Genomic DNA, 23,372 nt, shown 5'->3' with positions numbered 1-23,372 from the left:
TTGGCCTGGTGGTGGGTATTGAGGAGGGCACGTTCTGCTTGGAGCACTGGGTGTTGTGCTCGAACAATGAATCATGGAACACTTCATCTAGAACTAATGATGTAATGTATGGGGATTAACATAAGAATAAAAAAAAAAAAAAAGTTTACTTTTTTAAAAATTGACCTAGCATACTAAGAGTCCCAGGAATGATTTAAAATCTATCTTTTGTATAGAATTTTTTAAAAGAAATATAGAATTATTAAATGAAGACTTTATCTCTGTTCTAGGGAAACAGGAAGAAGGAGAGAAGTAAAATATGTTTTGAATATAATTATATTCCAGACTTTGTGTGCTAGACACATAATACTCATTATCCCATTAGACTAAAAGATGATACTCCTTTAAATAAAATTTAAAATGTTTCATTTCTTTGGTTACCAACATAGCTGAGCATCTTTCTCCAAGTCACCTTGCTTGTAACATTTCCTATTCTGTGACCTACATGTTCATCTCCTTGGCCTGTTTATCTTTTCAAGTTTTTTTTTAAATTGTGATAAAATACACATCACATAAAATTGATAGACATTTAGCCATTTTTAAATGCACAGTTCTGCAGCAGTTAAGTACACTGACAGTGTTTTGTGACCATCACTACCACTCATCTCTGAAACTTTTAAATCTTTCCAGACTGAAACTCTGTACCCATTGAACACTAACTCCCATCCTCTCCCATCCCGGCAACCACAGTTCTATTTTCTGTGAATTTGACTATAGTAGGTACCTCAGGTATGTGGAATCATACAATATTTGTCCTTTGTGACTGGCTTATTTTACCTAGCATAATGTTTTCCAGGTCCATGTTATAACATGGGTTAGAATTTCCTTTCTTTTTAAGGTTGAACAATATTCCATTGTAGGTATATACCGCATTTTGTTAATCCATTCGTCCATCGATGGACACTTGGGTTGTTTCCATCTTTTGGCTATTATAAAAAAATCTTATGTATATTGGTGTACAAATATCCATTCAAGTCCCTGTTTTCAATTCTTTTATGTATATACCCAGAAGTGAAAATGCTGGATCATGTAGCAATTCTATTGTAAATCTTTTAAGGAGCTGTCATACCGTTTTCCATAGTAGCTGTATCATTCTACATTCCTATCAGCAGTGCACAAGGGTTCCAATTTGTCTACTTCCTCATCAATACTTGTTATTACTATTATTATTTTTATAATAGCCATCCTATGAGTGTGAAGTCCATTTGTCATTTAAAGCTTCAGGATTTCTTATTGATTTGTATAAAAACTACAAAATAAAGAGATTAACTCTTTTTTAAAATTTTATTTTATTATGTTATGTTAATCACCATACATTACATCATTAGTTTTTGATGTAGTGTTCCATGATTCATTGTTTGTGCATAACACCCAGTGCTCCATGCAGAACGTGCCCTCTTTAATACCCATCACCAGGCTAACCCATCCCCCCATCCCCCTCCCCTCTAGAACCCTCAGTTGTTTCTCAGAGTCCATAGTCTCTCATGGTTCGTAAGAGATTAACTCTTGCATTATCTCCTGCTAATCTCTTTCAGCCTGTTCACTTTTTAATTTAGTTATGCATTTTATTTACAGAACAATATTAATCTGATACATTGTCATTCTATCTTCAGTGTGTTGATAAGAAATGTGTTGAAAAGGCGATCACTATTGCTTACACCTAGTAGGAGGTTTTGTTGTCTATGCTTTTCTTGGTAGTGTTGGTGTATCAAAAAGTGTTATAGGTTGACTTTGGGGACAACTCTTCTTAAAAGAGTAACCCATAGTTGTAATCTTGAATAAATATGAGTGAACTCATTTTCATGAATTGAGTCATACTGGGTGGACTGGGAAATAAAAATAATTCAGGATGACCCATTCTCTAGATATGCAATAATCCCTAATTAATGTTTTAGTTGCTTAGGACAGGACACAATTTATCTATCACACTCTTGTTAAGCCTGTTCCTTCCCTCTTGACAACCAAATACTTTCCCTTAACTGAAGGCTATTTTTAGCTAATTAAGAATTAACAAAACAGTCACATACATGGGAATGAGAATTCATTCAATGTTTCAAGTCCCCAATTAAGTTCTTGCACATACTCAGTTGTAGAATTTTAATTCATTGTGGTTTTGTGGTAGGCAGAATAGTAAGATGACCCACCATGACCCATGCCTTTGTATAAGCCCCATCTCTTGAGTGTGAGTGGGACCTGTAACTCACTTATAACCCATGGAGTATGGCAAAGGTGAAGGCATATTTCAGATGTAACTAAAGCTAATCAGTTGATTTTAAGTTAAACAAAAGGGTGATGATCCTGAGTTGGCCTGATCTAATTAGGTAATAAGACCTTAAAAAAGCATCGGGGAGGTCAGAGACTCTCACTGTTGCTGGATTTGAAGTAACCTGCCATGAATTCTATAGCTACAATTCTGCCAACATTCTAAAAGAGCTTTGAAGCAGAACTTGGCAAAGAAGGTCCTTCGCCACTTGAGCCTCCAGGTGAGAATGCAGTCCAGCTGATACCTTGATTTCAGTCTTGTGAGATGCTGAGCAAAAGACCCAGCTACGCCATGGGTGGACTCCTGATCCACAGAAACAGTGATATAATTGTGTGTTTTAAGCTACTAAGTTTGTGGTCATTTGTTATGCAACAATAGAAAATCACTATAGGTCTCAAGATAGTAGAATTAGTCCAAGAAAAGGAGGTAAGTGTGATGAATGTAATACAGTAGAATCACCCCATCAGGGACAGGTAATGGGACACAGCTGGGAGCGAACAGCTCTCCTCTCATTCTCCCAGGCTCCTGAGCAGAGAAACAGGAACTCTGCGTGTCTCTCTGCAGTTTCTATAGCATCTTACCCAGTAAATCCTTAAGCCTGAGTACTCTTTTCTCTAAAGACTCAGATCTCAACACAAAGGGAAGGACTGGACAAACTTTTTTGATCCTCTTGAGTCATAAGACACAATCACCATTACTGATCCATAATCTAAGATAATTACTGCCTCGTAAATTATATCTAGTTGTATAACATTTGGTTATGATAACCGAACTCTTCCTCTGAATAAACTTAACAGCTTCTCTAGAAAATGTTTCATGAGGATGGAGAAAGAATATATTGTGGAGGGGAAAACTACAGAAAGATTAAGTGGTTTTCCCAAGGTCAAAGTTGAGTCAGTGGCCAAATCAAAAATAGGATCCCAACCTAGGGGAAGTCCAACATTAAACCGAAAGCAGGAAGACTAATGCTCATTGGCTCTGTTCTTTCAGTTCTTTTTGGAAGTCTGAGTGTTAATTTCATCCTACTCCTGACTGACCTGCTAGCCCTAACATCCTACTAGATATTCTGAGGACAGGGATTGGCAAAATAAAGCTTCAAATATTTTTTAAATGAATGACTCAAACAGTGTGCAGTAGCTCTGGGGAAAATAGTCTGGATTAGGTCAGTGTCAGTCCAGAAAACCCTGGGAGATACCGGGGGATTTTTAGGCTTAGCTCAAACCATTCAGTTCTATCTCCGGCTCACCAGAAAGCAGAGAAACTCTTGAGGAACACGGAGTGCATCAGAATCACCCTAGAAGCTTGTTTACAATGGAGATTTTTGGCTGTACCCCCTGAGATTCTAATTCAGAAAATCTGAGCGTGGGCCTAAGGATCTGTATTTTAACAATTACTACAAATGAGTCAGATTCAGGTGGTCTCCACTGTTGGAGACATCAAGTGGATGAGAAATAAGATATCTACATTGGCTATCTACACCAGCATTTTGTATGCTTGCAAAAATTTCAAAACTCCTTATAAACAAGACAGCATTGCTAATAAGGAAATTGAGGAATAGTGTGGTTAAATAAGTTGCCCAATATTTACCATCAACCTGCAGTATGAGCCAAGAACAGGAAAAAAAAAAAAAAAAAAGCAAAACAAAACACAATCCTCTGAGGCTTTTCACACCCCCTCTCCCACCCCATTCCATGTCCTAAGAAAACTCTAGCAGAAAATAACAGGAGGGCCCTTGGACTGTGTTGATATTGGCAGCAAAAGCACATCCAGTTATTCAGTCTCAATAAAAGGACATTTTTCAAATCTTTCAAAGCCAGCTACACTAAGGCTATAATGAGTTTACCTCATTTTAATCTTTGCAGCCAGAACCACTTGAGGAGGGTAGGTCTGAACCCATCTTTGGGAAATCATACTGGCATCAATATAAAGAAAATTTAAAGCCCTCCAGACATCTGGTCTGAATCTCTTGGTGCTTTCTGTATTCTTCAAATGTTAACCAGGAGGCCACATGCTTACCCTCTCTTCTTTCCTATACATAGACAAATCAATTATCCAAATCCAGTGAGCCAGAAGTATCACAATTACATCTAAATCTTCACAATCAGTTAAATGATTAAGGAATCTCTCTCTCTCTCTCTACTTATTTATTAATTTATTCACCATTTTCCCAGAACTGATTTTTGGTAGCTTATAAGGACTCAAAATATAAGACAAATAAGAAATTACAATCAGGATTTTAAATTAAGAGAGAAAACAAGGGCTAGAGAGAGGGAGAAAGAAGGAGAAAACCATGGACCTCATTTTATCTAGTAGATGTAGTCCTAGAAATAAAATGTATTTTAATCTATCTAAAATGAATTTCAATTTTTATTTGCATTATGATTTGGAAAGTGCTTTATCAATACTCTCTTTTTTTCAGTTGGCAGTGGTGCCTAATCCTTCAGATTTCAGTTTCCTTACCCCTCTTCCCACCTCTTCATCATGTAATTAATAAATCAAAAACAAATACAAGCATTCTGGAAAATTCCTAAGGACTCTTGGAAGAGATCGCTTTTTAATGTCAAAATTTCTTTGGAAATGGGAGTAGTCCTGATCTAAATTACCTGTCACGTCCACATTTTGCCTGTGTGAGAGAGTGTCCACAGGCTTTTCCCTAAGGGAAGCAGGTGTGGCGGCAGTTCTAGTGGTCAGGGCTGCTGGTGGCAGGGGCCAGAGTCAGCTTGGAGCTGGGCTGTGGAGTAGGCAAAGGGGGGCTTCCTCTGGGCTCTCCAGGGCCTCTAATTTGGGGGTCCAATGACTCTTCAGGCAGCACCCAAGCCTGTTCACCTGTAGAACCTCTTTCACTATTTCTCCCCTTGAAGATGCCATATTTTGAAAGCTTGTCTTTCCCATACAAAGTGCTTTGACAATTAAAAATTAATTTGTAAATTTGCACATTTCATTTATTCCTTCATTCATTTATAAATACTTACTGAGCCACTGAGCTGTCCCCTGGCAGATGAGGAAGAAAAGTCTGGCCTCTGCCCATGAGGACAGTTTACACCCTGGCATCAAAATATGCAAAGCAAATGGTCTCCCCTACAGCTTGTGCAGTCTGTACTCTGTACTAGGTTATCTGACTGGGTTGAATGGGCACTGAAATCCAGCCTACCTTTGGCTCTGCTCACCAAACCCTGAGCCCTAACTCAGGGCTGCATTTCTCTATAAGACTACAAGACACCTTTGTCTAATTAATCCAAAAGATCCATGTGAGTGGCCTTGCACACAAACAATTTTAATACACTGAGTTATAAGTCTGCTCAGCAGAGTCAGGAAAGGCTTTAAGTGGATACTATTCATGCCAAGACTTGAAGGATCTGTAGGTGTGTAGGGTTTTTCTGGATAAATAACAAGGAGAAGGATGTTCCTAGCAGACTGCCTGGAAGTATGGGGAAACATTGCATCATCAGGAAACTTGAGAAGTAAAAAGTACTTGAGTGACAGTAGTCAAGGCTGGACCATAAGCCAGTTGGGGAGGCAAGACCACATCACCAAGTGAGGTGTGTTCATGCAAAGACCTTTTCCATTTACTCCATAGATGAAAGGTAGCTAGTGACTAGGTATGGGAGTCATATGGCAGAGGTACCATTAAACAAAGCAGGGAATATATGAAATGGGTGGGGGATACATGATGAATTCAGAGTTTGTAATCAGCATGAGAAATTCAAAGTTACCAATCACAAAGAAAGATAAAATTCAATTAAAGTAATCCAGTGATTGTTTTGTTAGCCTAGATAGATTTAGAAATACAAATAAAGGTAAAACTTCCATTAGGATTCTTAAAACATTCATAATTTCTCTAATATCCCTATTAATATCTTCTTAGACCAGCAGGACTTCCTGCTAAGACTAGTTCACAAATATTTGTGTAACCTGTGGTACAGAATTCCTCACCAGGGATTCAGTAAATGTGAGTCAAGGGAAGGGAATTCTGGCCTTTACTATCCGCACTCCTCAACTGTCATATACCCTTTTGTGGCCAATGATGTTGGTTATCTGTTCATTTAAGTACCTATTACTTCCATCTCTGTTAAGATCCACATGGACAGAGATCAATTTATATCTACCACAAGGTTTTGCACATACTAATGCATGAGTATCGAAAGGCTTTTTTAGAGGAATCCTATCTACTAACTAACTAATGTCTTATTCCTATTTCAATAGGTCACCTTGGTTAAAATGTAGCTGGATCTATAAATACAGTGTGGAATGTCCCCATAGTGGGAACTCCTGCATCCAGGGATAACCAGCAGAAGAAACTCTTCAAACTATGCATTATGAGCAGGTAACTTCTTTGCCTGTGGCTGGCTCTGGGAAAAGATGAAGAAGACATCCTTGTCAAATGTGGGAATTTAAACCCCATAGAAGAAAACTCAGTAAGGAACAGTTCCAGAATGAAAACTCTTGGAAGTCCAAACAAAAATATAACTATCCTGGGTGGATATAACACATTTCTTGCACACCTAAAGGCGGTAAAATACCATGCCAGCTCTGAAGGCTTGGTATTAGGAACAATAGTAATAATGGCTGAATTTATTGAATGATGTGTTAGGCCTCATTTTAAGCACTCTGCCTGTGTTATCTGAGTTCATTCTCAAGACAGCTTTGTACTGTAATTACTCGTATTTTCTTCAATTGCCCCGATGAAGATACAGAGATATAAAAGTGATTTTGGTGTGTCTGGAGTGGTCCACAGTCATAACCCAAGTTTAAGAATTCCCTAAGAACGGGGCGCCTGGGTGGCTCAGTCAGTTAAGCGTCTGCCTTCAGCTCAGGTCGTTGATCCCAGGGTCCTGGGATTGAGTCCTGCATCGGGCTCCCTGCTCAGTGGGAGTCTGCTTCTCCCTCTCCTCCCCGCTCAAGCTCTCTCTCGCTATCTCTGTCTCTCTCTCTCAAATAAATAAATAAAAATCTTAAAAAAAAAAAAAAAAGAATTCCCTAAGAACGATATTCATTGAGTACAAATTATGTGCCAGGACCCCACACGAGGGCAAAGCCACATTCAATTGCAACAAAGTCCTTGTTCTCACAGGCTTATATCCTAGAGGGAGAGATAGATAACGAGCAAACCAATAACTAAACATAATGATTAAATTAGGGTAAGTCTTATGAAGGAAATAAGGGGTGACAGAGTGACAGATGCACTGGGAGTCATAGCATGGAGGGACTTTCTGAGGAGAACAAGAATTTCTTGGCATTTTTTTGGTAAAAACTTTTCATAAGAATAAAAAGCAGAGTTTCCTAAATGAAAAAAGTTATCATATCTTTAAAAAAATAATTTTTTAAAGCTCCAGTCCACTAGAAAAACTATCTCCCCGAGACACTCATTTCATAATTAATTCTTGCTTATTTCTTAATTTGGGTCGGCATTTCATTCATAATTAATCTCTAGACACAGCCATTTTCAGAAAGTATCCCCCCTTCGACAAAACCACTACTCCCCCCTCATTACTGCAGCTCTCCAACTGCTCAGCCCATCATCCTACTTGGCAAGAACCCTCAGAGATTAATACAGAAACTCCATACCATCGTGGCAGAGAGGACTTGCTCTGCATTTTCCAGGCTGGCATGTGAGCCTCCTGTTTGTTGAAGAGCAATTGCCATATAGTGAACTACGGTCTCATAAGCCCATCAGAGACTGGGGGATAGGAGATCTACAGACATTCCAAACACAGAGCTAACTACCAACCGCAAAGCAGAGGAAGTGCAGTAATGCGTTCAGGCTCTAAGCCTTTGCGGAGACACCCGTCTGCCTCCATCATTATTTATCATCTGGGTCTCTAGTTACTTCGCTACCACAAGAGAGGAAAAAGAGCCATGGATTCAGCATGTACTGGCTTCAGAGGCAACCCTATATACTTTAATACACTTCTTGGCCCATAGTGTGAGCAGGCCTACCACAAAGCGAGACTAGGAAATCTGAGAAAATAAGACTCACATCTGCTTGCTAGAAAGGTTGAAAGGCCCTCAATCACCCACGTCTAGAAAGACTAGGATGCCCTCCTGTTTGCCAGAAGTGCCCGCCCTCATCCTGCACAGCCACTTCCAGCTCTCTGGGGTGCAGCTTCTCATGCCTGACATGAGGCAAGGCCAGACTTCTTAGAAAATGCATTTTGTCAGTGAGAACGACATCTATCCATTTTGTCTCTGGTCTGTTCAATGTCAAATTTCACATGTTAAATACTGTCTCATTAATAAGAAAAAGAAATACATTGGGGTTGACCAGCATGAGACAGACCAGCTCTTCAGTTCTGCAACTTAAAGATTTTATTTATTTGACAGAGAGACACAGCGACAGAGGGAACACAAGCAGAGGGAGTGGGAGAGGGAGAAGCAGGCAGGCTTCCCGCCGAGGAGGGAGCCCAATCCCAGGACCCTGGGATCATGACCTGAGCTGAAGGCAGATGCCTAAGGACTGCAACTTAAACCTACCAGGAAATTGCAGGAAAAATGGCTTCAGTGTATCTATTTTGATGGTAGGAGAAGTGGCCTCAGTCATCTAAAACAACCTCTTCAGACTAGAGCCGATCTTGTAGATCTTTTTTACACTTAAGTAACACCCCACATTTCATGAAGGATGATGACAATGTTATCAGTGAAGAAATCACTTCTGATAAAACTCTATATGGTCATGCATTGAAGTTCTTCTTTTTATGTTTTTCCTCCAAGTGTACTTTTTTTGTGGAGCACATTCTCACAGCTCTAGCAGTAGGGTGGCTTACAGAAGATTCAGGATCCAAGGTTAAAAAGCACATAGCTCTTATTCCTGAGGACTCTCATATGCATTTTCTCACGCACTTGTCACACACTTTTTGAGCACAGCATTGTTATTCCTCTTCTTCAGAGACGGATCTGGCCTCTTGCTGAGGAGCAGATAGCCGGTGTATCATAGCACTTAGATCTGCGCTCATGCCTCTCCACTAGATAAGCTGCCTAACTGTGAAGCAGAATAGCCAAATAGCTCTTTCTCCCTGTCGGATCTAAAAAGTTAGGGCTTATTATAGCTAAGATATGAAAATAGTCTGCTTGCCTGATGTGCTTCATATCATCTTTATTTATGCTTTTTTACAATCTGGGTAAAACCAGGAATCTAGAACCAACCTTAGGTCATACTGAAGAAAGGAAGAAACAACGCCTGTTGCCCAACTGTGAGTATGCAATGATACTGAAGAACACCATCATTTATAATGAGTCAGCACATGAACTTCCTGGAGCTCTTGGGGGAAGTAGAAAAGTGAATGCAGCCTGACCCCCAAGATTTTCGACAACCTGTCAGTGTCACTTCTTGCTCAACCAAAACTAATACACCACCCTCTTTCCCTGGCCTTTTGCACATCAAGTGATCTTCCGGGTTCCAGAGTTAGCTGGTGGCAGAGGCAGGCCTAGAACCCAAGTCTTCTGACTCCCAATCCCGTGCTCTTTCCAATACGCTACTGCCTGATATATGGCAGCCACCATTAACTGGATGCTTACTCAGAGCCAGGGTTAGCAGTGAATGCTTTACATGTATTATTTCATTTAATCCTCAGAATTACCAACCTACAAGGTAAATAAGGAAACAGAGGCTCAGGAAGAGGAAGCAACTTCTCCAAGACCCACTGCAGGTAAGCAACAGAACTGGGATATGGCCCAATCTCTCCAAAGCTAGGTTTCATGTCCACATCAAATCACCTTTCTCTGGTCACCAGGTTTTGTGAAAATTGCAGTGATTAAATGTGAACAACTGATATATCTGCTTACTGTTACAGTTTATTCCATCTACTTTACAAAAGCAAATCTTTAGAAAAACAGATTTCAAGAGAAAGGTGACACAGTAAATCTGCCCCTTCCTGCCTCTTTGATGCTGATTCTTGAGTTCCTCAGAATGGTGAAAACCCTTAGTCAGAGAGTGTGAATCTGCTTATGTGTTTAAGGTGGGGGGGATGATTCAGGAAAAAATAAAACATTTCTTTAAACAATGAAATTACAGTCTCCCCAATCTGGAACATCAGGTATGCCAGGTAATACTTAGGTGTTTGGATGTAGTGCCTCTGCTCCCAGACTGAGATGCACCCGAAGTGAATGGGGAGGCTCAGGCCAGTCCTGAGCTTGCACCATTCATTGCAGTCTGTATCTGTATTTTCAGTGCCCCACTTTTCATGTGTTGGGACTTAGAACATAATTCTTAAGAAACAGTGTTTTGTGATCGCTAAGAAGAAAGTCTTGTTATAATAGGTTTCTCAAAGTCGCTTGTACTTAAAGAAACTCAGGATGACATCTTGGGGTACCTAATACCACTTAGGAAGATCATTTAACATCTCCAGATTGCAGTTTTATTATTAGTAAAATGAGAGGCAATCTGAAGTCTTCTTTTTACCTCAAAAATGCAGTATTATTACTGCTAATTAGATGAAGGAGCTCTAAAACCAACTCTTCTTCATTCCTCTTTTATTCATTTGCTCCCTCCTTTTTTTGTGTTTCAGTTCTAGTTATCTGCATTCATCCCCAAACACTTTCATTCACAACTACTACCTTACAGGCTCTTACATTTATCAGTCATAGAAAACCAATTTTTGGTCACTCCAGAGAAATGCATCATCTTATTATGAATGAGAAGGCAATGCAGAGAGCATTCACATGGAATTAAGGCATATACAATCTAAGCTAAGGAGGCATAGAGTATATTAACATGATTTAATATTCTTTAGAAACCATAATGGCAGTTTCTAGTGAAGGGATTCTAAATAGTTATTAATATAAACTAAAAATGAGAGCTTCAGGGAACATCTAAATCTTTGAGCCATAATCATAAGAAGCCACTGTGTGATGACCAACATTGTTTTACTAAAGCTAACAAATGCTTTGGTTATGGCGCATTTTGTATTTTAAAAGAAGATACTTGTAAATGATATATCCTATAAGAGCTTAATAGCCAAAATATAGAGAGAACTTATACAACTCAACACCAAAACCCAAAAATAACACGATTAAAAATGAGTCGAGGACCCGAATAGATATTTTTCCAAAGAAGACATACAGATGGCCAACAGACACATGAAAAGATGCTCAACATCACCCATCACCAAGGAAATGCAAATCAAAACCACAATGAGATATCACATTACACCTGTCAGGATGGCTAAAATAAAAAAGACAAGAAATAATAAGTGTTGGCAAGGATGAGGAGAAAAAGGAACCCTTGTGCACTGTTGGTGGGAATGGAAACTGGTACAGCCACTGTGGAAAACAGTATGGAGGTTCCTTAAAGAATTAAAAATAGAAATACCACATGATCCAGTGATTCCACTACTGGGTATTTATTTACCCAAAGAAAATGAAAACACTAATTCAAAAGGATATATGCGCGTGCACGCGGACACACACACGTGCACGCAACTACTACACAGCCATAAAAAGGATGAGATCTTACCATTTGCAACCAACATGGATGAACCTAGAGTATATTCTGTTAAGTGAAATAAGTCAGACAGAGAAAGACAAATACCCTATGATTTCACTTATATATGGAATCTAAAAAACAAAATGAATAAACAAACAAAAAGCCGAAAGAGACTCATAAATACAGAGAACAAACTTATGGTTGCCAGAGGGGAGGGGGAATGGAGAATGGTCAAAATGAGTGAAGGGGAGTGGGAGACACAGGCTTCCAGTTATTGAAAGAATAAGTTATGGGAATAGAAGGCACAGCATAGAGAATATAGTCAATGATACTGTAAGTGCAATGTATTGGGACAGATGGGAGCTACACTTGGGAGCATAGCATAACATACAGATTTGTCAAATCATTATGTTGTACACCTGAAACTAATGTAACAGCATGTGTCAATTTTACTTCAATAAAAAAGAAGGAAAAGATACGTATATATGGATTTTAAGTATGACACGAAGATTTTTTACTCCTCCAATTAGAAAGGTAATCAAAGATAAATTCATTCTAAAAGCTCTTTTCCACTCTCCAAAACTTTTAACATGAAAACAGTAATTAATCAATACATACATAAGTTAAAGGTCTCCCCTAGAATACTGTAGTGACAGTAAAGAAATGTGGTTTTTTATTTTACCTGGGAAGAGCAGTGATTTTCCCCCATTTCTCCACACAGAATCTTCTTGGGCCATTACTCCCTCGGAGAGAAGCAAATCCTTCATAGGGAATGCTGGATGTGCCTGTGACAAACTATTAACCCAAGAAAACAGAAGGATATGGTGAAACCAAGAAACTAGCTGCTAAGAAACACATGGTATCATTCACATGCACGGCTCTTTGGGAAGAGCAACAGGTTGCTCACTGGTGGGAAAGCCTGAAGGTTAAACTCTATGGGCGCAGAATAACCTAACACAGGAATTTGGACGAAGAGCTGGGGAATACAAAGGAAAGACAGTGCATTAAAAAGGGGAAGGGGATGCAGAGGGTTTGTAGCAGATAAAGCATCCTGTACAGCTAACCAGCTCAGAAGACTAAACTGGGTATATTTCCCATTATAGATTAATAAAGTGTCAATTAACCTAAGTCTCCTTAGCATCAGTCCCCGATCAATTTGAGGTGAATAAGTCTGAGGACCAGATCCTTGATCCAAAGGCTACTTGTAAGACTGAGCCTAAGTATACAGAAGGCTTACTCATGTTTGATATTTCTTTGACCGCAATAAACCAGCAATTGCCACGTAACTATAAACACTGCCAGAAAATAATTAGCTAGCTTTTCCAGTGTCCTTGAACTTCATTGTTATCTCAAGTTTGTGGAAAGTTAGATGGAAGAAAAGAAAGGATTCTTTATCAAAGACCTGGTTACTTCTTAAGGGATTGAAAGCCCTCTTTCTATTGCTAGGGATGTTGCCCTGCAGAGTGCCCTGGGATCTCTTCTTGAAGGGACCAATTGCCCTGAAGCCAGGTGTTTTTCCTGGGATTCTCGGACTGGAATTGGTATGTCCTCAAAATTCTAATGAAATACTTGGACTTGGTTGGGGATGTTCTGCATGCTGATGGAGCCACAGAACACACAATCAGAAGAGTCTGAAATAATGTATCTGCCATTTGCAGATAAGCATGGAGTATAATTATTGAGTACTTAGCAATTATAAAAAATATGCAATTCCAACAATAATCATATTAATTCATTAAAAAGATTAACTAGTGGCATCTTACCTGTAACAACCTTAGTCGTTGTTCATTGTTGAATCTTTCCACGGCAGCCCAGAACCACCGAATTACAATATGATTGTCATGATATCCTATCAAACCAATCAGGAAAGCCCATATTACTTTAACTTTTCTGTGTTAGGATGACATGACACCATGACATGTCAACAAAAGACCTCCAGACATAAATCATCATCTTGGATTCTTTAAAGGTTGTTTATGAATTTAAGACTAAGAAATAACACTGTAGATATAATCATATGAGTGTCAAAAGTCAAAAACAACACTAAATGAAGCGAGGGGGCCTCTATTTCCATTTAGTGGTCAGTAAATAAAACAAGTGGAGAGAAGACCAACAAAGTTGTTATTTTAACCATATCATTTCTGAAAAAGATAACTGCTGTTACTGGAAATGCTTAACTCTTTTGGTCATTCATTTAAGAAATAATTTTCAAGTATCACTATACCAAACACTGTAGTAAGCTTGGAGGTAACAGAGGCAAAGAAAACAGACCCTTACAGGGCTTCTGGTAAAGGAGAGACACACTAATCAAATAATTATGCAAATAAATACATAATTGCAAACAATTTTAAAATTACATATAATGTTCATATTTTTAAATCAAATCACTTTTATTAATAAAAAAGTAATTTTATTAATTTCTTCAACTAATAAATCCCAAATAATCATTAATTTAAATGTTATTTTTATTCCATACTTTAGTAGAATTTAATAAAATATCAAAAGTATCATCCCCGGGGTGGATTAAGGCAGTATTGTAGATTCCAAAATCTTTCAGTGAAGAAAATTTAAGTTCAGAGAGAGGGCTGATGAGGATTAAGATACAATTAGTGATCTAACCAATTAACTGACATGCACAATGTGATAAAGCCACTCTAATTCTAAGCAGAAATAAGTCCAAAGCAAAGGTGGGTAAAAACGATTTTAATTTGAATTTTTGCTCACATGTTTCAGTGGTTGCAGAATTTGGGGGGAATTTTGCCTTATTGGATCAGTGATGCTGAGTGCCCTTTGGACAAGAAAGGGATCCAAGTGAAGGGTGAACATACTTCTATTGGACACGGTGATGTATAGGCTCCACGTCCATCTGGCAGAGACTAGCTATTTGGTGCTGAGCAAATAGTTTTCTCATCTATAAAATAAGTACACTGGCTCTTTATAGCTTTTCTGACCTTATGAATTGGCCCCTTTCTGCTTCTCCTTTGCTGTTTGTGCCAAACCTTCTGGAGGAGGAAGACAGAAAATGTCTCTTCATATTCTCTATAAACAGCTGCTTTATGAACATATGGCAATTGGCAGCAAAGCTGCCTCTTCATTCAGTGCCAACTAGTTGGGTTAGCAAACAGCTGGGTATCTCACCCATTCCCCTGCCCCCCCCCCCCCCACTGGAGCACTGTCTTCCCAAGGATTTCATTTGGCAAGATTTACAATAACCATGGAAACGGGGACTTGATTAGACATATACAGTGAATAAAAGCTTACAGTATATAAATACAAAAATGGCTGATTTGATTAACAGCATTGCTATTAGAATCTCCTGGCGTGGAAGAGCTAATGACATTTATGGTAAGATGCGAGTTTTGTAGCATGCTGGAGAAACTGTGTTCTAGTTCATAAAAAGAGTTTGGTTAACGAAGTTATAATGACCAAGGTTGTATATGGATTATACATGGGGCCAGCTGGAAAAGACACATTGCAGCAATTGGTTTCAGAAATAGCAGCAAGAGAGACTGCAATTTAATACTGCCTTTCAGAGAAAATGGGGGAGCAAGGCCAGCCCACGGCAAGCGATGAGTTGAAAGAGCCAAGGCAAGAACAAAAGCAATTTAGCAAATGTTAAGGTATTTTTATTCTACTCTACACTTTAAAAAGTGTTTTAAAATCTGTTTCAGGGGCGCCTGGGTGGCTCAGTCATTAAGCGTCTGCCTTTGGCTCAGGTCATGATCCCAGGGTGCTGGGATCGAGTCCCGCATCGGGCTCCCTGCTCCGCGGGAAGCCTGCTTCTCCCTCTCCCGCTCCCCCTGCTTATGTTCCCTCTCTCACTGTGTCTCTCTCTGTCAAAGAAATAAAATCTTTAAAATAAAAAAATCTCTGTTTCAATGTACAGATAACTGGAGATATGTTTAGCTTTCAGTTTATTCTGCTGAGTGATTAATTCGGTGACTTCAAGTTTGTATTTTTCACTCCCAAGTTCAGAACTACTGCTAACCTTTTACATTCTGAGTTGAGTTAAAAACCAAAAACCAAAATCAAAACAAAACACAACTGCTCTTTGTCATAACTTTCTGAAAACTATCACCCTGCAATAAGTTTCAGAAAATGTATTCTTTCTTTGCTTAAAATTATGGAATAAAAACTTTAACTCTGGGTCATCATCAGGTCCCTTTCAAAGTGTATTGACTCAGCAATCAAATTCCAATGGCTTCAAGCGCAATTACTAATTGAAAACTTATAGTGATCTACAGAAATGCCACTTGTAAAGCTTCCCATGTGGTGAATTGTCATATAATCCAGCTTTTAACTAATCTTACAGTAGTTTCCTTTTCAGTTGAACTTAATGCTTGAATTTAGAAGGGCCTTTTCAATAAACATCTTGAATTTTGAGAACCATGTCTTATTCCATTTATGTGTCTCACATATATGAATTATAGCTGGAAATAGTTCAGTGAAATGTAGAAAAACCGTGTTTGCTCATTAGGAGGCTCAGAGGATGTGTGACTTCAAGGTTTAGAATGAAGGTAGGAGAGGTGGAGTTTGACCAGCTGGATGTGAGCTCCTTAGGGTTTCACTCACAACACCATAAAACAATTAATTAGTGTTCTTATGGTCACATTTCTTCACCAACAATTAGGAATTACGACATTCTTAGATGAGGTGTACAGTCCTTCCTCCACTTGATAGATGAGGTAACTAGGAACAGAAGAGAATGTATGTTGCCCAAGGTCTCAGAGGAGACTGCAGCAGACCTATGATTAGAATCCAAAGTGCTTTGCCTGTCCTGGATTCAGAGACTGGCAATGCTAACCACTGGCTTCCCTTAATACGAAACTTAAAAATCCAGCCATCTCTAAATCACATCTCACCTCCTCTATATTCCGTGTTGTTTCTCCAGTCACTCAGGTCGATTTCAGCTGTGCCTGCGATGACCAGTTCCAGTTCTCTTGCATCAAAAACAGACACCAGCCTGGCATCCACCACCTGTGGAATAAAAAGAATGCAGGGCACGGCTTTTGAATCAGGAGAAATCTCAGCTATAATTAAGCCTCATCAGAAAAGGAGGACACAAGGAGGTTTAGGAATATTCTGGAAGCACTCTGTATAGGCACTTGAAAACTGTAAAGCTCTCAACAAATATAAGGTATTTTTAGTACAAGATTAATATCTTTTCCTCAACACAATTTACATTTTAAAACTGACTACTGATTAATCCAGTTCGTTTTTCTCCTTGAAAAAAGATCTAGTGCTCCTCCAGAGGAAGTCACATGGAGTATTTGTAAGAACTCATTTGAACCCTCAGATACAATCATTTCACATATCAAGCATGAGGTGTGATTACCCGTATCTAAGCATGAGTAAGATGTATGACTTAAATGTTATTAGTGGTCCTTAAGTCATGAAATGCTACTTGAATTCAGATCATTTTATTTCAGTGATCTCTTGTAACAGAGCATTAAGCCTTTTTTGTGTTCTTGAAACATATAAAAAATATATTGGAGTTTTTAAATTGAAAGAGCAATAGTAAATCCAACAAAAGAAAGAGGGAAATATTGCATACAGAGTACAGTCAGATGGACTGTGGTATCACAGAAATCAGTCTGCAAAACCCTATTCCCACTGTCTTTACCTCATAGAAGCCGCGCACTAAGCTCTCTGTTTGCTGTACGACGCCCCTCTCAATCCTCCATTTCACCATCCTCTCGATGTACTCCTTCTTGTTCTTCTCTGTGACCGGGATATTGGCACCCCCTGGTTTTAATTCTCGTTCGGTAATCTGAGATTTAAAAAAAAAAAAAAAAAAGGACTGAACATAAAGCAACATTCTTGATGAGATAAGAACACTGCTCCCAGTGAGCCGAAATCGGCCATCTAGGTACTTGTTGCTGCCTTGGCCCCGGGGCACATCCCACAAGCAGCAGGGGAAGGCACCCCATGGAGCCACAGGGAGCCCAGGCACACGCCGATGCTCCGGAAAAACTAGGCATGAGCTGATGTCTGAAAGCCTCAGTGGTTAAAAATCTATATATCGCAAGTGCTGAAGGTTAACTTTTAAATCCTGACTAAAAATCTTCTAAATGAAAATAAACTGGCTCCAGATTCTGGCCCACTGCTATTTGAATGTTTGGCAAAAACATATTTTCACAAATTCTGTTAGGGTTCAGAATCAACGACATATAGAAAGCCAATATTTAAGTAAAGATTTACTTTAATGAAGCAGAATTACATTCAAGTGAACGTTAAATTGAGAACTTCTTTTCCAAAACACAAAATTTAGAAGACTGGCCAAATACTAATGTCTAAATAAGAATATTACTTATGAACCAGTATACAATTTCTGAAAGAAATCTTTTAACCAACTCTTCCACCAACTTTGGAAAAAGCCAATACAATTTCAAACCTTCACCAAAACATTATTTACCTTCCCTCAGCTTCAAAATAATCAATTTCCATTCTTAAATATGAATGACAGTTAAGTACAAATGTCAATTAAATAATTTAATATTCAACTCTGGGGTAACATGGACTTTTAAAAGTTATATTTTATACAAGGCAATTCTAATATCTTATGTGGATAATTTAGTTGGAAATAAAAAGAAGATTGCTTATGACACAGAAATAGTTATATAGCTTGTAACACACAATTACCACAATCTGTAAATTAGAACACCTTAGTCTGCAGTTGGCATTAAAATAATCTTTGTAACCAAAATTATTGTAACTGTACATAAACCTGGGTTGAAGCCACCAATAAGTAAGTGTATGATGTTAGCCTTCATTTTAAAACTGACCACTGATTAATCCAGTTTGTTTTTCTCCTCTTAAAAAGATCTAGTGCTCCTCCAGAGGAAGTCACATGGAATATTAATTCTTCACCAACCAATAGTCTTTAATTACCACACTTAGTCACCAGTGAGTCACATACACAGACCTGCCCAAAAACTTCTTCGTTCACAGTGAATGTAAGATCCAAGATGTCATGGATGTCATTGTCTTTCATCCACTGCAGGCTCTGGTGGAACTCTTCGTCAAGGTATTCTAGATCACTCAGGTCACACAGACTAAGATGACAAACAGATAGAAACAAATGTGTAGGTATGACTCTTAGCAAAACTCCAAAGACACAAGGAAAGATACTAAAAATTAAATACAAGTACAAGATCATCTAAATAGACAGTGATTCCTGGAATGTTCTTAGTCAAATTCAGTAACCAAACTAGCGAAATAATTCAGAAATCTGGTATAAGATTTAAAAATCTGGATACATAAAATGCCTTAAATCAACCAGCCTATACTTTCTTTTACAGACACAGAACTGGGGTGCAAAGAGTGGCTGCCACTTACCCAGTCATTCACAATTAATGCCAGAGCAGGAACTGGAACTCAGGTTGACAACTTGAGTCCCATATTATTTTGGCTATGTTATACTACCTTAAAACATCATTCTCCTAATCTGAAATTTTTTTATGTTTCTATACTGTATTTTAACTTGGTTATTTTTTCTCAAAGACTAGGTTCTGTGATCCACATTCACATGTATCTTCCTTTTTCTTTATGGTCCTTACTCTTTCCATGTTTCTAAAAACAGAAAGCCACAGAATCTCTCTACAATTATAATGGTTTTCAATACTTCTATTTTTTTTTTTTTTTATCATGGAGAGAGGTCTACATAAGGTGGAGTTACTATTGTATGGCCCTATTTTAAGGTGGTAACAATTGATTTGCTCCCATCAGCCCAATTTCAAAGGTCATTTTGTTTGGTTCTTTCTAAACATTTATTAGTATGTGCCATACATCTTAACAGCTACTTGATAAACAGTTACTGCCCTCAAGGAGCTAGTGATCTAGCTGGGGAGACAGGTACAAAAATGGGTAAACTAATACAAGGTGATGGTGATAGCCTAGGGTGGGTAACACTTATAATTTGTGTATTTTTTATATGTATGTTACACTCCAATTAAAAAAAACATATAAGGTAGATACAGGAAGCTCTCACAGCAAGAATGCAGGATGTTAACTTCAACTTGGTGATTCAGGGAAACCTTTCTGGAGTAGATAATACCTACATCAAAATTTGTAGGCTCTTTTAAAATCTAGAGAGGTAAAGGGAAATGAATGAAGAGGAGGAGAAGGGGAAACAGAAAGAAGGGAGAAGGAGAGACAAACACGAGCAAAGCACAAGAGCATGGAGTATAAGAATACTCAAGCACACTGGCAGGATCCAAGAGTTAACTGCAAGGCAGAATTTCCAGAGAAGGCTGAAGAAGGTCGCTGGGACCAGCCTTTGAATATCATTTTAAGGATCTTGGTGCTTCAGAACTACTGAAAAATTTTAGACAGGAAATGACATGATCAGATGTGAGATGTGATTTTGAATTGTTCTTTCTGGAAGTCAGAGTATAGAGGATTACTTAAAATGGGGGGAGGGGTGGTTATCATTAGATGGTGGAGACAATTAGGTAGACCACCATAGTAATCTGGCCAAAATAAAATAAGAGTTTCATATTTAGGGCACAGCTATTAAGGGTGGACAGGAGAAGATGCACTTAAGACTTATTTAGGAGGTAAACGTGGGCATTAGTAAATGGTTTTATTGGGGGGCATAAAGAAGGATATCAAAATGGGGTGGCAAATGAACTCATGTTGCAAGCCAACTCTGATTAATTGCCAGTCTCGAGGGCTGTAAGTTGAAAAACTCCCTGAGGCCACAACGAGTTCAGTGGGAAAAAGGACCATAAACGATTTGTGAACTACACTATGGCAATGGAGTGGGAGGTAAGGAAGAGTAGACTAGGTGCTGTGTATTTGCCATCTCTGTTTGAGGGTGACTCCCGATTTCTGACCAGTGACCTGGGATACCAGCGCCATGAACTGTGCCAGTATCTCCCATGACTAGGTACACGGGAGAAGTTGCATTTCCAGGGACACCAGTGGAGGAAAGACTCAAAGTAAATGCATGGGGCTGGGGTTTGGGGCAGTCAACAGTATCAGAAGCAGCAGAATGGTCCAGTAAGATAAGGACTAAAAGATATTCTTTAAAAGCTTCTATAGGTTACTGGTGGGAAGGAAGCCAGGCTAAAGTGTGTTGAGGGCACGTCGGCACAGACTACTCTTTCAGGAAGCTTATATGAGAAGATGAGAGAAGGCAGTGAAATGGGAAGATGCAAAATGGGACCAGCAGAACCAGAGAGGCAGATGGACAGTGCCCAGATGCCCAAGGTTTCATCTGCCCAGACACCAAAAGGGAGGAAAGCAAAAAGTCTTCTTACTGAACCTCTTAAGAACCCATTAGAAATACTTTGTTTTCATTTGAAGTCTAGGCTTCCATTTTACAGAAAGCAGGTACCTGGCCTTGGTCAGGGAATAAGCTGGACTGAAATCAGCAATCATTCTGTGCTTCCTCACTGCAAGTTTGAGCTACTTACTCCCCTATCAGACAGTTGCCTTCTCCTGTTCAGCCTTGTAAATGACTACTGATTATAGGACAGAAACTGTTTGCTCTACATTTTACAATAATTGCAATCTTTCATTGCGGTAACAATGAAGAAAAAATCTGTGAATGCTAAATTTTTATCTGCCATACTAAATTACTGTCTTGCATTTAGGGAGGTCTCAAGAAAAATATGGGAGAGCGCACCTCTAACAAACAAACAAAAAATAAGACAAAAAAACAAAGGAGAATGAAAACTTGAACCAAGGGTAAGCAGTTGAAGTCTGCATAAAGCAAAATATAAAATGCTTCCCATAAAGGATAGGGGGCTGTGAGTCACCAAGACTAACCCACAACTATTCTATTAATAATCAGCATTAATACCACAGGAATTCCAGTACCGTATTTGAAGTACAATTGTTTTGAAGAAACATGTGTTGCAACAAGTGAGAATAAAGTTTCCAGAATAAAGCAAAACTAAGACTTTAGGGGCAAGACAGAAGTAAAGGATCAGGAAAAACACAGTACCCATATTTGAAATTGTATTAGTTTCAGAAACCTAAGTAGATAAATGACATTGACAAAAGGTTCTTTTTGATAAAAGAAATATTACATTCTTACATGCTAATTACACAAGCAATAAAAATACTCTTACATTCTGAGAAGAGCTTTATAAAAGGGCCGTGTGAAGAAGGCATCCAACAAATACTGGTGTATGAGTGCAAGACCAAGAATCCTACCACTGAACCGGAACCTGTGAAGGAAAAGCACAAGATAGCTTACACGTCAGGGAGCAGTTCTAAATGGTTCTATTTGCTTTCTAGAATGCAGTCTACCTCTAATCACCTAAGTTTGTCCAAGACTAATTGCTTATTAGGTCCATGAGAGTTTGAGTGCGTTGCAACCTGTATCTTCATTAGGCCAATATTCACATCTACTTGAAAAAATCTGTTTCACTCTGATATTTAGAGAGATACTGCTCCACCTTCACCTCATGTTAATAATATCCACCATAGAGCACCCCACATGGACAACATGAATTCCCCGTGAGCATGCCTGTAAAATTTCCCCAAGCCACTTTTAAAAGATGACAGAATGAAACCAGTGGTGGTAGGGAAAATGCTGTCCCCTTCTAGTTTGTTTGCATGAATATTAGCAGGATTTCTCTAATACAAACCCAGTAGCAATTCCCCTTTTGAGGAAAAGCCCAATCTCAGAGTGAGACAGTTCCTATCTCTATTCTCTCTCAAACCCCACCACTGATGATAGTCACTATCCAAGAATTATGCATTGTGAACATGGGGGAGTTTCCTCATGGGACATTTGGTTCTCTAAAATTTGAAGGCTCAATTCTATTCTGAATCATTTTGGAAACTTTACTAAATATATCAGTCATGACTGGATTTGCTGAGAGGTACGCTTATTTTCCCTTTCAAAAATACTGCAGTTTCTACCTCTGTGAAAGTCTGATGCCTTCCAAAAGTGTAAATCCATGCTGGGATTCATACACTCCATTTGTAATTTTAGTATTAGGCAGCCATTTCAAGATTAATGTCCGGCAGCTTTGTTTTTCTTTTTTTCTACCTAACTTAGCATAACTGCAATAGATACAGTTAAGAGGACTCCAAATTGTAGCTACATGGAGTTAATTTGAAGAATAAGTCCTAAAAGTTAATGCCTTCCATCCACCAATATTAACCTTCATGACCCAAAGAAACTTTTTCCATGAGTCCTGCTTATGTTCTTTTTTTGTTGTTACTATTAGTGAAAATAAGCAGGAAAAAAGCAAACAGGGGTTATAAAGATATTTAACATGTATAAGTGCAGGGATTAAAAAAGAATGTAAGGATGTTTGGAAAGAGTGCAATTTTGGATTTTCAGAATAAATAATTCCCAGAAGGGAATCCTATACCAGCTTTCCTTGATAATTTTGTGTGAAAAATTAGGAAAGGGGCAATGCCTGGCTACAAACTTCAATGGCTAATAGGGTAAGCACCACTGCTGGGACTCCACACCCATGTCCTTCTGCCAGGGTTCTCTTCTACCATCAATTCCTCCAGGGCACACCACTCTCCACTCCCTCCTACTAGAATACCATCATCACCCTCAGCCAGTGTCACAGCTGCTCTGCCCCACCCCCCAGTGTTGGCCACTTCCCCAAGGGCTGCTCTAGAAGCTAGGACAGGACCTTCTCCCACCCCACCTCAGAGTTCAGAGATGCCCAAAGG

At 38.8% G+C, this 23,372-nt stretch overlaps 1 protein-coding gene and 1 long non-coding RNA gene across 23 annotated transcripts in view; one reads left to right on the top strand and one right to left on the bottom strand.

Moving 5' to 3' along the window:
- Positions 1–23,372, bottom strand: part of HECW2 (HECT, C2 and WW domain containing E3 ubiquitin protein ligase 2) — a 358,619-nt gene that overhangs the window by 7,393 nt on the left and 327,854 nt on the right. For 12 of the 13 annotated variants that reach the window (XM_081813946.1, XM_031038270.2, XM_081813941.1 and 9 more), the window contains 6 exons: positions 21,800–21,898; positions 18,646–18,775; positions 17,344–17,490; positions 16,583–16,697; positions 13,484–13,569; positions 12,403–12,515 (listed from right to left, as the gene is read on the bottom strand). In XM_081813946.1, the coding sequence (XP_081670072.1) occupies positions 12,403–12,515; positions 13,484–13,569; positions 16,583–16,697; positions 17,344–17,490; positions 18,646–18,775; positions 21,800–21,898 (690 nt within the window). Of the gene's footprint in view, positions 1–12,402; positions 12,516–13,483; positions 13,570–15,594; positions 16,410–16,582; positions 16,698–17,343; positions 17,491–18,645; positions 18,776–21,799; positions 21,899–23,372 lie in introns of those variants that run through there. The other variant, XM_081813948.1, reaches the window with a different exon arrangement.
- The window catches only part of LOC145720494 (uncharacterized), a 40,298-nt gene that overhangs the window by 2,958 nt on the left and 13,968 nt on the right, over positions 1–23,372 (top strand). For 4 of the 10 annotated variants that reach the window (XR_014143434.1, XR_014143432.1, XR_014143429.1 and 1 more), the window contains exons 3-4: positions 6,506–9,945; positions 12,442–13,261. This is a non-coding gene — a long non-coding RNA (uncharacterized LOC145720494). Of the gene's footprint in view, positions 1–6,505; positions 9,946–12,441; positions 13,262–14,453; positions 15,557–23,372 lie in introns of those variants that run through there. The other 6 variants (XR_014143438.1, XR_014143433.1, XR_014143437.1 and 3 more) reach the window with 6 other exon arrangements.

This window comes from Leptonychotes weddellii, chromosome 3 (assembly GCF_054177405.1).
Source record: "Leptonychotes weddellii isolate Sample4059 chromosome 3, ASM5417740v2, whole genome shotgun sequence".
Taxonomy (NCBI): Eukaryota; Metazoa; Chordata; class Mammalia; order Carnivora; family Phocidae; genus Leptonychotes; species Leptonychotes weddellii.
This window is presented reverse-complemented; position numbering and strand designations above follow the sequence as displayed.